This window comes from Capra hircus, chromosome 29, assembly GCF_001704415.2.
Source record: "Capra hircus breed San Clemente chromosome 29, ASM170441v1, whole genome shotgun sequence".
Classification (NCBI taxonomy): domain Eukaryota; kingdom Metazoa; phylum Chordata; class Mammalia; order Artiodactyla; family Bovidae; genus Capra; species Capra hircus.
The window spans coordinates 44,777,055-44,791,513 of NC_030836.1; the positions used below are offsets into that span (position 1 = coordinate 44,777,055).

A 14,459-nucleotide genomic window follows, 5' to 3' on the forward strand; every position below is an offset into this window, starting at 1 on the left:
TTCACTTCCTGAATTCCCCAGTAGCCGGTTTTCGGCCTCGGCATGACTGAGACTCAGGGCTGGGTAGTGATACCTTGTGGAGACTGTTCTGTGCATTGTAAGGTGTTTAGCAGCATCCTTGGCTTCTCTCTGGATGCCAGTAGCATTCCTCCAGGTGGAACAATCAAAGGACTCCAGTCATCACCAACTGTCATGTCCCCTGGGGGCAGCATTGCCCCAGGTAGAGAATCCCTGCTCAGGAGACCGGAAGCTCCATTCCTGTAGGGTCATTGTCTTGTTTTCCTGTATTTCCCAAGCCAGGAAAGCTCCTGGCCCACAGATGCTGCTCAGTGGGGTTTGCTGAATGAACGAATGAATGAAAGGGGAATTCCCTGGTAGTCCAGTGGTTAGGACTCCATGCTTTCAGTGTTGTGGGCCTGGGTTTGATCCCTGGTCAGGGAACTAAGATCCCACATGCTTCATGCCGCCAAATAAACCGAAGACGTTTAAAAAAAAGAAGGAAGGAAGGAATGTGGGGATGAGACTCAGTCAAGTGAAGAACCTGGCTCAGGGCAACACAGTGGGGATGGTGGAATTCTACCTGTAGCCAAAGCCCACCTGCTTCCCACATTCACCAGCCTCCCCCAGAAGTCATCCATCCTAGACCTGAGAGATTCCAGGAAATCGACAAGTTTTGTTGTTGTTGTTGTTGTTGTTGTTGTTGTTTGCATAGGAGGCCCAGGGAGTCCTAGAGTGAGTCGGTGGCAGGGCTGGGACTAGAACCAAGGCCTTAGACCCCTCTTCTAGCTCCCTTTGTGCTGCAGCATCCTGAAGAGTCATTGGAGTGGTCTGAGAGATGGGCGTGACGTCAAGAAGGAAGGAAGGAAGGCAGGCAGGATGGGAAGAAGGCAGAGCCGAAACAAAGTTACTGAGCTGGGAGAGCGCCTGATGAGTTTGGAGAATAGGAAGGACGCTGCTGGGTCTGGAGAGCGGTTAGGATGAGAGGGACAACGGAGAGTGGAGAGAGAAAGGGGGTAGAGGCCTGGCCTGGGAGGTGGTGGAGCTGCTCCTGGAAGGCTGGTCTCCATCATAGGGGCACAGGGCAGAGGCGGAATGATGAGAAATCCCTGTGGCTGGTGTGCAGTGGATGGAGGGGGGGCCGGAGGCCAGGGACCAGTTAGGAGGTTGTTGCAATAGTCTGGGAGGGGGGAGGGAGCTGGCTGGAGAGCCAGGCAGCAGGCGGGGCAGGCTGGGGGAGGCAGCCTCTGGAGGCTCCTCAGGGGCGGGCCGGAGCCTGGTCCAAGGGTGTGGCGGGCCCAGTCATGATTCGGGCAATGGCCAGTGCTGGGGCGTCTGAGGGGAGGCTGCAGGCCGTCTGGCGAGTGCGTGGGTCAGATCCGAGGTCAGGACTATAGCCTCAGTGGGGGTGAGGCACTGGGGAGCAGGCAAGAGACCCAGGAGGAGGAGGGTCAAGGACCAAATTCCAGATGGCCCAGCTGGGCAAGTGGAGGGAAGCCTGAGCCAGGGTGGTTGGCGGTGGTGGGGGCAGGGGGCCACCCTTGACTGCCCGCAGACTAAGGGTTTGATTGGTAGAGAATGAGCCTTGGAGAGGCACCAGGGCGCCCAGTTTGGGTGGGCATCTTACACTCACCTGTGCCCTTGGCCAGGTGAGGAGAGGTAAGGTGGAAGCCACCCAAGAATTTCCCACCCTAATCCGGATGGGGAATGTGGTGGGCAAGCATAGTGGATCTAGGTGAGGGGTAGAGAGGGGCTTGTTGTGGTCTTCTGGCCAGTCCTGTTCAGCCTGACTCATCTTAGTTCACCAAGAGCCCAGAGAAGATGCTGGTGCAATGAATGCTTCAGAGGATGGGTAGGTGGGGATATGGACGGATAGATGGAAGCGTGGTTTAGACAGGAGAACGGATCGATGGATGGATGGGTGCACAGATGGATAGAGAGAAGGACTGAAGAATGAGCAAGTGGATGGATAGATAGATGGCTGAGTAGGAGGGTGTGTGGATGAGAAAACATTTAGATGCCTGGCTGGGTGTAGGTAGTGTCAGAATCGCTCACTTACGATTAGCTGCCGCCATGATGGGTGGCACCGTCAGAATGTGACTCTGGGGGTTGTGAGGAGTGTAGCCCAGGAGGATGAGATGCCTGGGGCCACCCCCGGCAGGGAGCATGGCTGTTACCTCCCTGTTACCACCCAGCCGGTTTTCTCTGTTGGGACCTGAGGCCAGTGTGTCTCCCTGGCTGGCATGTGGGGACAGCTCAGGACACCAGGCGTGGCTCAGGCTGGGAGTCAGGAGGCTGGGCTTCCCTGCTCTCACCGTGGCCTTTATGGGGAGAGCTCACCTCAGGAGGGATGCGGGGACAGAAGCCCACTTCCCCAGGAGGAGCACTGGCTTCCAGCTCCTGGGACAAGCCAGGCGGTGGTTTTGGAGGCGGGGCCCGTGGGGGTGGGGGCAAAGGCAGCTTGCAGAGGGGGCTGGCCCAAAGAGGGCCCAGTGGAACAGCCAGGATGGGGGGGCTGAGTGTGATTGGGGGGCGCCCCCTGGGCAGGCGTCCTGGAGAGCCTTGGCACGACGGGCCGCTGAGCCAGCACATTGCTTTGTGCACGAATCACCTCCTTTCCTCCTTCCTCTTTTGTCCCCCTCCCCTACCCCCTCCATGTCTAAATTCTTCCCAAACCACCCTAGCCTTCAGGCTTCTGGAGGAAGGGCCAACGGGTGGGCGGGAGGCGCCTGGTCCTGGGTGGGAGAGGTCCCAGGGCAGGACTGGGGAGGGAGCGGGGTTGACGGCGGGCCCCTCCCCTGCCCCACGTGCTGGTGCCACACCCTGTGTGCTTCTGGATAGGAGAGCCCCACAGGAAGGGGGGTGTTGCCGGACCGGACAGGGTGGGAGAGAGAGAGGCTTGGAGAAGGTGGGGCCCGGGAAGAAGGGGTGTCTTCTAGGCCTGGCCCCTAGGGGTAAAGAATTCTGACAGCTGGAGGGAGCTGAGGCCGGGTGGAGGCTTTGCCATAGAGACCATGAGTGTGTTTGTGGGTGTCACTTTGGTGTTTATGCGCGACTGTGCGTGTGCGTGTGTGCATGCGTGCACTCTCACGAGCCTGGCACTGCTGTGGGTGTGCACAGCTGGGTGACATGTGTCCCCAAGGGCCTGCACCTGTGCCCACAGCTGAGGACAGAGCATGTGGCGGCCCTGGGATGGCCCAACCTGGGCCCAGCTGGAGCCCCATTCCTTCTCCTGGCCGAGGCCGGACCTGAACATCTGGCCACATCTGGCTGGGGGGCCGCGAGTCCTGGAGCCCCCATGAGAGATAGAGGAGCCCAGTCGTGCTCCCCCTGCCCCAGAGAGAGACGAAGCTCGTAGCACGTCACACAGGTGGAGGCCTGTGCCTGAGGCAGGGAAGTTGGGGGGCAGTCCTGGGACCACCAGAGGACTGCTCTGTGCCTCTCTGGGGCCCTTTGGCTGGGGGGCTCCACCGAGCGGCCCTGGCCTGGTCCTGCTGTGTGCTCAAGGGACATCCTGGCTGGCCTTTCTCGGGCCACAGCTGCCTCGTCTGTGGCGGGGTGCCTGCGGCGGTGAGCTCTCTGGTCCCTGTGGTGTCTGGGAAAGGCCGGCCGCCAGGTGGCCCGCTCTGCCCAGTTTTGTGAGGACTTGCCTGGTCTCAGTGCGGCAAGTCCCCTGTCCCTGGAGCCTCCTCCTTGGGAGCCTCCTCCTTGCCCCCGCAAACGAGGATGGTTGGTCCTTCCGTCTCCAGGGACGTTTCTGCATCCACTGTCTTCCTGCCCAATCAAATCCCCAGGGACCTCCATGTCCCACTTCCCTCCCTCTGACTGTAGGGTGTCTTCCTCTCTTCTCCTCTCTCTCGCCTCTCTGTTGGGGTCTCTAGCTCCCCTGCCTGTCTCTGGGGTCCCTCTGTCTCCTCTCCTGTCCCCAGGATGGTCCCTTTGTTGGCCTCTGGAGTCTGTCTCTCTGTTCTCGGGATCTGTCTCTGTTCTCGGCCCTCCTCGGTGTCTCCCCTCTAGAGTCTCCCCCGTCTTGTCCCAGGGTCTCTGGCTCACCACCTTCCCTGGGTGGTCTAGGCCTTCCCCCTCTCCCCTGGCTCAAAGCCCCAGGGCTGGCTGGGGTGGGAGCCAGGTCTGGGGGCTGTGACCAGGCCTGGAAGGGGAACCCAAGCAGACATGATATTTATGTTAGGACTTCAAAGTGGAGCAGAGCCCAAGGCGGGGGTTGGTGAGGGCTGTCAAGGGGCGGGAGGGGTGGGAGAGAGGCAGGCAGGAGCCAGGCTGAGGTCAGCTCAGGCCCCGCCCTGGTGAGGGTCTCCTTGGCGACACACACCTCCCCTGTGGGACACTGAGACCCAGAGTGGGCTATTTTGGTGCTGAGTTCCAAGAAAGGCACTTCCTGCACCCGCGGCCTGTCCCCAACCCCATCCTCTCTTCCTGTCACCCTGCAGGGGGAGCTGGGTCCTCGCCTGGGAGGCCTGGGATCTTCGAGGGGGAGCAGGACCTGAGGACTCCGGCAGGAAAACATCCCTAGTGCTGGGACAGGCGCGCCTCAGCTCTCTCTGGCAGAGGGCTTGCCTGGCAGGGCAGCGAGGGTCTGTAACCCCGTGGGCCCTGACTGCTCCAGGCTGGTCCAGCCACTCAAGGCCTCTAGCCACGGGGGGCTGCCTGCCTGAGGGCCTGAGGGGCCGACATGGCCGTGAAGGTCACCCCACCCCTGCCCCGCCACCCTTGGCCTAACCCCTGCTAAAGACACCCAGCTGTTGAGGCCGGGAAGGCATGGGGTCAGGGGCTCAGGCCCCGGGCGGGATGGGTGGGAGGGACTGTTTGTCTCATTCTGCGACTCAGTTCCATGTCCTAAGCCCCGTCCAGGAGCCAGACCCAACAGACACCCCTTCAGGCCGGGGCCACCTCCCTGCCCAAAAGCCTCCCCCGTCTCAGACTAGAGGCTTGCTCTGGTCCCAAGACCCTCTGGTCCCAGGCCCACTTGGGCCTCCCAAGCCCCAGGCCCCTGGACCGTTCCCCCGGCCCCCCTTCCCCAGGCACTTCCCATGAATCACTCAGGCTGGAATCTGATGAGCTCAGGCCTCCCCGCCCAGTGCTGCCGGCCTCTGCCTCCTGCCTGGCCAGTGGGGTCACCACACCCCCCACGAGGGTCTTCTCAGCAACTCACAGCCCCCACCGGGGTCCACCATGGGGTGGGGCAGTTGAGTGGCGGCTGGGATAGGCCCCAGCCGTGTGGGTCCGCGTCTGTGTCTGCATTTGTGCGTGTGAGCATCTACACTTCTCCGCCTGTGCTGTGTAGGAAGGAGGAAGCCGGTCCGGGGCCCTGGGTGTGTTCGTGGCAGCCCGGCAGGGGTGGTGTGTATCAAGGCGTCCTGTGGAGCAGATCACCACATGTCTCCGTGTCTGTGTGTGTGTCAGGGAGTCACATTCTGAACCCGAAAGGGAGGGTGTTGAGGGAATATCTCTGAGTTCACAGACCCAGGGATGTCGGTGTCAGGGTGTGGCTCAGAGGAGGGGCTGTGTGTGTCCCGCAGGGCGCGACTGGCTCACAGTGTCAGGGTGTTCCTAATGCTTTGGGTGTTCCTCTTAAGGGTGGCGGCGCTCAGCCATTCTGGTAAGTGACCGTGGCAGGTGAGGTGTGACCCAGCCCGTGTGCAAATGAGTCAGGGTGTTTGTGTGTTAGGTTGTGCCCATGAACGTGGTCCCCAGGCCATACAGGGTGTTCATCGCTTTGTCTTCAAGTTGAGTCAGGGCGTTGTGGCTCCCAGTGACGCCTTCCTCCCCACCCCTGGCAGGGTCCTCTCTCAGGCCACCCCACGGGCCTGGCTCCTGGGCCTGCCCGGAAAGAGAGCCCCGGAGGGGATGTGGCCGCTCCCGCATTCCCTTCCCAACCTCCGCTAGCAGGATCCTGTTCGCAGGGCGGTCCCAGGGCCCCTCTGCAGAGCTGCTTCCCTCCTGGCACCAGGCCCTGCGCCATCCTCGAAGGGAGTGCCCCGGGTCCCTGGGTGGCCTCAGGAGAGAAGGGACCTTGGCAATGACGGGGAACAGGGCACGCTCGCCCCCTAGTGGCAGTAATGGAGGCTGCACCGCTGCCCCGAGTCCCAAGAACCAGGATGAACGGTGTAGGCTGAGTCTTCCTGGATCAATTATTCCGCACACACTTAGCAAGTGCCAGTTCCTGGCCAGGCATTGTTCGAGGTCCCCAAGATTCAGCAGGGAACAAGGCTGACTTGTCTCTGGCCTTCGGGTGAGGAAGACAGACGGTAAACAAATTCAGAGAACTACTGTGAGGTGGAAGTGCAACAGCTCCAAGTGAGGAAATGACGGCTGCTCCTCCAGAGATCCAAGCGTCAGGGTCAGCCCTGCCCTGCAGCAGTGGACGCTGGGCTCAGCGTGGCCCCTCTCAGAGCCCTGACTTCCTCTTCCCTCAGAGGGTCATAGGCGGTTGGCGGGGGTGGGAGTCGGAGGCAGTACAGACCCAGGTGCACACTAGGCTGCCCACATCACACCTGACTCCCTCCAGCGGGGGCTGTGGGTGCTTAGTCGGTTCGGACACAATGGGTTACTGCCGAGTGGATGAGAACACGAGTCCTCCTCTCTGGGAGGACTGTAGAATCTGAAGATCCACAAAACCTGGTGTCTGAGTCCTTTGCCCTGTAACGAGTCACTTTCCCTGAGCAAGCCTCAGTTTCCTCATCTGTAAAATGGGGATAGTGAGATCATTCCTAGACTGACCTATTGTTACTTTCCCCGGAGCCTCAAGCCCTGTCCAATGACCCTTGCTCCTGCGGATTTACCTTGTTGGGACTCCTGAACCATCAGAATCTCTTCAGAAGATAAACCGGGAGATTCAGGCAGCAGGCAGGGCCTGGCAATGCTCCAGTGAGCCACTGCTGGGGCCATGCTGAATTCCCAGAGCCAGGAATTAGCACTGAGCCCTGGAAGGGAGTGGGAGGGGCTTGCAGAGGCCCCCTTGGGGGGGGGGGGCGCCCAGAAGCCTCCGCCAGTCATAGTTCCCATGAGACCGGCTCTACATCCGGCCCTGGGGCTCTCTGAACACCTCCTACAACATGCCAGGACCTTCCTCTGGGACTGAACTTGAGACATCCTGTGTTTGGTTCCCAGAACCCAGCCCTCCCTTAGCCTTCCACCTCACCGCCCTTCGCTCTAAGTTATCAAACTCCTATCAGTGGACAACATTTATTGAGCGCCTGTGGAGTGCCCAGCACTGTACAAGGCACTGGGGTGGGTGCGGGACTGGTGGGGAATACATACAGAAGAGTGAGGGAGACCCCTCGCCAGTGAGAAGCTTGTGTGTGTGCGTGGGAGAGGGTGGAAGTTGGCAGAGAGCCGATGGCCTAGAGGAATTTGGGAGTCCTGCGTCCGGGCTGTACCTGGAGGGTCTGAAATCCCAAAGGCTGTGATTTCTGTCTCACAGCCGCCATGTCTAATATGTGGGCCACTGTCCCTTGTGCTCAGGGCCCGAGCGAGCCCCTCAGAGACTGGCTAGGGTCCTCCTTCCACTGGGACCTAATTCCTTCCCAGGGAGTGGTCCCAGGAGGCCAGCCTCATCCAGACCTCAGACTCCCAAGAGAGCTGAGGGCCAGAAGGCTTGGCTCTTATGATGTCCCCTAGTTGCTTGGCGGCTGCAAGATTGCAAACCCCGGGACCACCTGCACCGCTGCCGCCCTGGAGCTGCAGTCTATCAGGTGGCCCTCTCAGCAGCTTCCTGAGCCACGTGTGCCCTCTTGTGGTGGTCTCTGGTATTTTCTCTCATTTGCTGTCCGCTTGGACCTCCCGCCCAGTCGCTCACGTCTGACTCTGCGGCCCCATGGACTGTAGCCTACCAAGCTCCTCTGTCCATGGGATTTCCCAGGCAAAAATATTGGAGTGGGTTGCCTGCCATTTCCTCCTCCAGGGGACCGTCCGGATCCAGGGATCGAACCCCTAGCTCCTACATCTCCTGCACTGCAGGCAGATTCTTTATCGCTGAGCATTAGTTTATTGGTGGCTTAGAATACAAGGCATAGTTGGAACCTGACTCCTGGTTTGGTCTAATGGTCCGCTGTATGACGTCTTAGGAGTCACTTTCCCCAGCATCGGTGGGTAATAAATCAGACCCTGTCTCCTGAAAACCTCTTGTGAGGTCCAAGAGACATCAGTGCGGAAGAGACAGTTTCCGAGTCCTCATTCCATTTCAGAAGGCTGTCTCACCTGTCCACTTCCCCGGGGACAGCAGCGTGCCTGGGAGGACTTCTTCTCTTGGGGAAAGACTGGAACAGGAGTGCTCCCTTGGCTGAGCCTGACCCCCTGGATGTCCCCCAGGGCCGCCTGGAGAACCTCTCCCTTAGGTGAGGGTGGAGAATGGACCCTCGGAGAGGTGTGTGTATATGCAAGCTGGGGGTTTTGCTAATATTCAACCTCTTTCCCCTTTCCCTAGTTGTGCTCTGCTCTGCAACAAAACCATCTATTCTGAGCCATGGAAGGCTTCTGGAAGACGACAGGGCAGCGGTAGCACCCCCACTTTATAGGCGAGGACACTGAGGTTCGGAGGTGCTTGTTCTGCAGGTGGTGTGGGCAGGACTGAGGCCTGAGGCCTTGCTGCTTCTCTGAATCCTCCTGACACCTGGAAATTGGTGGGGCCTTTCCAGGTCTTGAACCACCCACCCCTCCCCACTGCCGCCAGAGCTGGGGCCCCTGGTGGATTTCTCCCCTGCTGGACACACTCCTCACTGTGGGCTGCCTGGCCTCCAGCTGGGGGAGCAGGAGGAGAGGCCAAGAACCTTCATCTGGGCCCCCCAGACCCCTTGGACTTCACCCAAGTGCCCTGGACATGGCCAACAGGTGTGATCGGTGTGCTAGAGGGTCAGAGGTGGCAGCAGACAGGGAGCAGAGTCAGGGAGGCTCTGGGGGCTGTGGCCTGGGCCGGCGAGGCTGATACTCTGCAAGGCCGTCCCAGCAGGCTCCGAGCTTCCTGCCCCACGCGGCCCTTCTGCCCACTCCCAGCTATTCCTCTGTGGCCTGGCTCTCTTCAGTCTCCAGCCCCCTTGGCTGAGCAGCGCCCCTGGTCTGGCCCTCGGCCCCCTCGGCCATTGTCTCAGATTCTCCCCTGCCATCCCTGGGGCTGGTTTTGGCCTTGGTGTCCCCAGTTCCCCAGCCCCCTTTCTCCTCCTCCCTGTCCCCTGCCTCTGGCCCCCCACTGCTCTCCCCTGTGGCAGCCCCTGGTGAGGCCCCTGGGGTCTTGGGCTGCTCTGCCCGGCGGTAGACGAGGTAGCCGGCGGTGGGGAGCCTGTGAGCCAGGGCTCCAGGGGGCAGACGCTGGTAGTCCTGCCCCTTGTACAGGAAGAGGCTAAAAGTATCAGGCTGGGTCACCCGGAACTTGGTGGCACAGAGCTTGTTCAGCGTGGCAATCGAGGCTCCTGGGGGCACGGCCAGCGTCTTGGAGGTACAGCCACTACTGGGGTCCTGATGGGCTACGCGGAGGAGGTGCTGTGCAGGGAGAAGCCAAGAACAAGAACTCAGTCCTGCCTGCAAGGCTCAAGGTCGCAGTCCAGGCTCTGCAGTGAAGGGGTGGATGGGACAGAGCCAGTGGTAGAACCAGCAGCCAAAGCTTTTTGAATAAGCTGAGCTCTGAGGGGGGCTCTGTGGATGAGAGGGCTGTCCCTGGGCTCATGGGTCAGAGCCACGGGCTGGAAGGATGGCCCAGCAGGCCTCTATAGCCTATCGATCCCACTCAGGTCGAGCTTACTCTGCGCCCTCAGTGCTTGTTCTGAATTAACCCATTTTATCCAATATCAACCTCAGGATGTAGGTCCTATTACCCCATTTTACAGACGAGAAAACTGAGGCACAAAGAGGACACCTAACTGGCCAAAACTCCCATAGCCAGAAAGCAGAAATGCCAGCATTTGGACCTAGGATCTGGCTATAAAATCTGGACTCTTAGCCAAGGCTAAGGAAGGAAGGGTCCCTTGATTGGAAGGAAGGAGGTGAATGGCAGAGTTACTCTCTGGCTCTCAGAGCACCTCGCCTGAGCCAGGGGTATGGGGGGCGGGGACCGAGGGTGAAGGGGGCCTGGGCTGCAAGCCCGAGCCCAGGTGGCAGCCAGAAGCCAGGATCTGGGGTTTGAGCCTGCCTGTGCCCCTTTCCCTTCCCAGGCCACGTCTGTTTCCTCATCTGTAAAATGGGCACCATAATGACCCCACTTCAGTTTCTGTGAAGACTCTGGGCCGCCAGAGCACTGAGCCGTGTCAGCTGGTGAGATGCACCATCCAGAAGGGCTGGCTCAGACAGGTGTTCCGTGTGGGACGCTGTCGCCTGGTGATGCAGGCCTGCCCTTCCCCTTTCCCTGCCTTTTCTGAGTCTCACTGGGCGAAGGAGGGGCCACGCCAGATGATGCCGGGTGCCCCCCGGGGCTGGCCAGTCCCGTTACCTGGAAGCAGTGGGTGGCAGGCAGGCGGCGCTGCTCCCAGAGGCTAAGCGAGCGCTGCAGCTCCTGCGAGGGGCTCAGGGGCAGGGTGTGGGCCTCGGTCAGGCCACTCAGCAGGGCCAGGCTGGCCGAGAGGCTGGTCAGGTAGTAGCCACCTGGGACACAAGGGGAGGGCTGTGGCTCAGGCTCGGTGTGAGCCACTGCTCCTCCCTGCCTCCCCTGCTCAGTCAGGGTACCAGCCCCACCCAGACAGAAGTGGGGCCCTGTGGGGTCTCTCACCCTCTCCGGTGAGCAGGGCAGGCTCCAGGAGCTCTGACATGTACTCGGCCTCCAGCAGCAGCTCAGGAAGGTCACAGTGGGCCAGCACGAGGCTCAGCAATGGCAGGAACTCGTCGGCCCCCGCGCCCTCCCCTGTAGGTGGTGGATGAGGCCACAGGGTCAGGATCCTCAGCTACTTATCTTAGACAACGAACCTCCCTCTGCCTGCCAGGCAACGTGGTCTCTCTGGCAACCAGGGGCAATGGATGGGGAGTGGATGCTCTGCTTTCTGGGCCACAGTATTACCATCTATGAAATGGGGAGGTGGATCCATATACATATATATATATTTTTTCCTTTGTTTTCCCTGCTGTGCCATTCCTAGGGCCTCAGCCCGGTGGCCTGTCTCTGACTTGGCAGCGGCCGGTGGGAGGTTGTGGGAGGGGGCATACCCGCCTGGGTCCTCAGGGCTGTGTAGAGCAGCTTGCAGGCCTGCAGGAGCCGCTTGACCTGGGCGCTGGGTGAGTAGGCGCGAAGCAGCTGTAGCAGCTTCTGACGTACCTGCTCCATCTCTACTGGGGAGGGCAGGCTTAAGTGGGACCCGAAGGCGCTGGCGCCCCGGGCCCGGGCCAGGCGGAGGCCTTCAGCCAGGCGGCCCAGGGAGCTGTTGGCTGAAAGCCGGCGCCGCAGGCGGGCCACCAGGATGGGCCGCAGCGGCTTGAGCACTGAGCAGTGCAGCGACTTCTCCAGGACGTGTTCTGTGGGGGAGAGGCAGGCAACGGTCAGAGGAACTGGGGTGGGGTGGGAGTCCCGGGGAGGAAGGGCATGATCAGGAGGGGAGAGGGATGAAAACGAGGAGGAATCATTGTGACTGGGAGAGAGGCGGTGGGTAGAAGTTGCTTGAATGATGCAGAGACAAGGTGGGTGTACACGGAAGAACAGGCTGAGAGAGGCCAGCCCTGAGAGGCAGAGAGAGAGGAAGGCGGAAAAGCTGAATTCTGGAGACAGTGGACCCCATGCTGGAGTCTCACCCAGCCTGTCTGGTGGCAGCAGCTTCTCCGGGCTCAGCTCCGCGCTCAGCATGGCTCGGGCCCGGCTCAGGGCCTCGCGGACGGCCTGCAGCTCCTGGGGTTCGGGGCCGGCACGCACCTGGGTCAGCAGGTCCTGCACCAGCTGTCCCACGGCCGTGTGTCTGTCCTGCGTCAGCGCCGCAGCTGCCCGGCCCACCTGCCGCTCAGGCGCTAGCAGGGAGCAGAAGGCAGCGCTCATGGACCGAAGCAGGGGTCGCCGCCGCCGCTGGTGGCCCAGGTGGGGTGAGGTCGCTGGGCTCCCCTGGGACCCCGGCACCCCCTCCTCCTCTGAGCTGCTGGGGGAGGCGCAGTCCACCTCCTGGAGGGAGGGCAGCGGCGGGAGGCTGGGGCTTGTGCCCCCTGGCACACGGTACCCTACCGAGCTCTCCCTCCGTAGCAGCTGGCGAGGGGGCAACCTTTCTGTCTGGTTGGGGGCTGTCCCTGGCAACACCGGAACTGGGGGAGGCGGCACAGCTGGGGGAGACAGGGGGCTGGAGGTCTCCGTGGACACACGCACTTTGAAGCTCCTCTTGAATATCTCCCGCTTGGTGGGGCCCAGATCCCCTGGGAACAGGGGGTTGAAGAAACACAGGGCAGCTCCGGTGCCCTGGTCCAGCTCTTGTGGGGGCCGGGGCTTCAGCCGGGGCAGTGGGGGGCCTTCCGATGGGCCTAGCTGAGCCTTGGTGTTGAGGGAGGAGCTCCAGAACTCTAGGGAAGAGAAACAGGTTGGGCCTCAGGGTGGGGGTGGGGAGGCTCAGGGAGGGGACCCAACTGGGAGAAAGGCCCAGGCTTCAGGCTGTGTGCCTTCACCTTCCCTCTCCCTCTTGGCCTCAGCTTGTCCATCTGTGCAGTGGGTAGCCCGGGAGCCCTTACCCATGCCCAGATGGGAGATGGCTTCCAGCTCCTTGTGGGTGGCTGCCTGGCGGATGGCTCTGGGGAGCTGAAGCGGGAGGAGAAGAATGTCCCTGAGGCCAGAGGGGAGCAAAAAGTGGGCAGTGAGGAAAGCTCTGGGTGGTGGGCACCGGGAGTGCCCGTGGGCAAGGAGGACAAGGAGTCCCGGGAAGGGAACCAGGGCCCTGTGGAGAGCAGGCGCCCTGCAGGCAGGCTCACCGGGTGTGGCAGTAGGCACAGATCAGCTGAACCAGGTCTAGGAACACAAGGTCTGAGCCCTCCAGGGAGACGCCTGAGGGATGGGAAGTGAGGTTGTTCTGGGAGCACCCCCCTGCACCCCGACCTGATGCTTCCAGCCCCTCCCGCCCGGAGCCCCTCCCGCCCGGCCGGGCCAGTCCCTCTCACCCCGTGCGGTCTCCTGGATACAGTGGCTGGAGACGAAGGAGGGGCCACTGGCCTCGGGCAGCCGCACGCACAGGGCTTGGCACTGGCGACTGTTAGACTTCCGTACCAGAAATGTCTGCGAGTGGACAGGGATCAGAGGCTCAGGTCCTCTGTGTCCAGCCCCTCGCCCCCCCTACCCTCAGCCTCCAGCCCCAGGAGTGGGGAGAGACTCACCCCGGGGGGCTCGGTCCTCAGCACGTGCAGTGCGGCGGCCTCGTTGGCCCGCAGCTGCAGCCACACGGGCCGGGTGAGCAGCAGGCGCTCCCGCAGGCTCACGGTGCGCCCTGGCCGCTGCGATCCACCTGCCTGCACCCCGCCGGCACCAGGCACATCGTACCGCGGGTCCTGGGCTGGCCTGGCCGGGGTGCGGGGTGGGGGCACCAGACCTGAGCAGGGATTTGCCCAACCGTCTCCCCCTCCTTGGCCCTGGGACAGACCCAGCTCGGGTTCCCCACCTTCCACCCCACCCCACCGGGGCTGCCCTTCCAACTTCACTAACTTTTCTCTCTCCAGGTGCCCAGAAGCGAAGCTGGCTGGGTAGGGGGCTCCGAGGGGGCCTGTTCTTGGTTCCCCAGGGGTTTCCATGGCTGGGAGCTCCTCCAGTCTCTCCCGGGACTCAGAGAAGCCAGCCCCCAAGGCGGGAGCACTCACATTCCCAATGGTGAGTAACACTTCCTGAGGGCGGTTCGCCCTGTCACACCCGCCAGTTAACTCTTGTGTGTCCACTCAGCCCGGGCAGTGCCTGCTTCCTCTGCTCTGGGCCCAGCCTCTGGGGGCAGGGATCCACTCCATGCAGGTGGCCTGCCCAGGGTTCCAGCTGTGGGGCTGCCACCTCCACACGGCGCTTCCTGCAGCCTTGCCAGACTCCTCGAACCACACAGATGGGCAGGAAGGGGTTAAGCAGGGCCCGCCAAGGTCTCCACGGGCCTCGCCCTTGGGGCACCTTCAAGTCTGTGGTCAACTGCTCATCTGTCCCTGGCCCTAAGGTCAGCCTTTTGGGAGAGTGCCCCCTACTGGCCACAGATGACTCATGCCTGAGCTTAACTTGGTTTTGGGGATTTCAGGTTGCCATGGAGAAAGGATGCTGTGTCTCCATGGAAACTAACCCCTTTGCTTAGTGGAGGTTCTGGGGGTGGTTCTGACACTCAGCGCTGAACAGGGGGGGAGTCTGGCTGTGAGGTCGTCAGCACATGGTGCTGCTGCTGGCTGCCTCCCACGCACACAGGATCTGCCAGCCTGCCTTGCCGATCTGCCGAGACTGGGGCAGGTGCAGACATGATCCAGTCTCTAGGCATGGAGCACCCAGGCCACGTGCTCGGCCTGTGCCACAAGTTGCCTCAGACTTTGCTCACCAGCACCAGGCAGTC

The 14,459-nt window shown here is 61.7% G+C and overlaps 1 protein-coding gene across 2 annotated transcripts; it reads right to left on the reverse strand.

The window, feature by feature from the left end:
* On the reverse strand, positions 7,980-13,813 carry RIN1 (Ras and Rab interactor 1). Of its 2 annotated transcripts, XM_018043207.1 has the most exons (10): positions 13,592-13,813; positions 13,267-13,447; positions 13,054-13,168; positions 12,868-12,940; positions 12,631-12,722; positions 11,719-12,465; positions 11,140-11,445; positions 10,709-10,840; positions 10,433-10,584; positions 7,980-9,489 (listed from the first exon to the last, which is right to left on the reverse strand). In XM_018043207.1, exons 1-10 carry the CDS (start codon positions 13,675-13,677, stop codon positions 9,007-9,009), a joined length of 2,367 nt encoding a protein of 788 aa, XP_017898696.1. In that variant the 5' UTR covers positions 13,678-13,813; the 3' UTR covers positions 7,980-9,006. The 2 variants fall into 2 exon arrangements, with proteins under 2 accessions (XP_017898696.1, XP_017898695.1); XM_018043206.1 differs by having other exon boundaries at positions 13,267-13,754.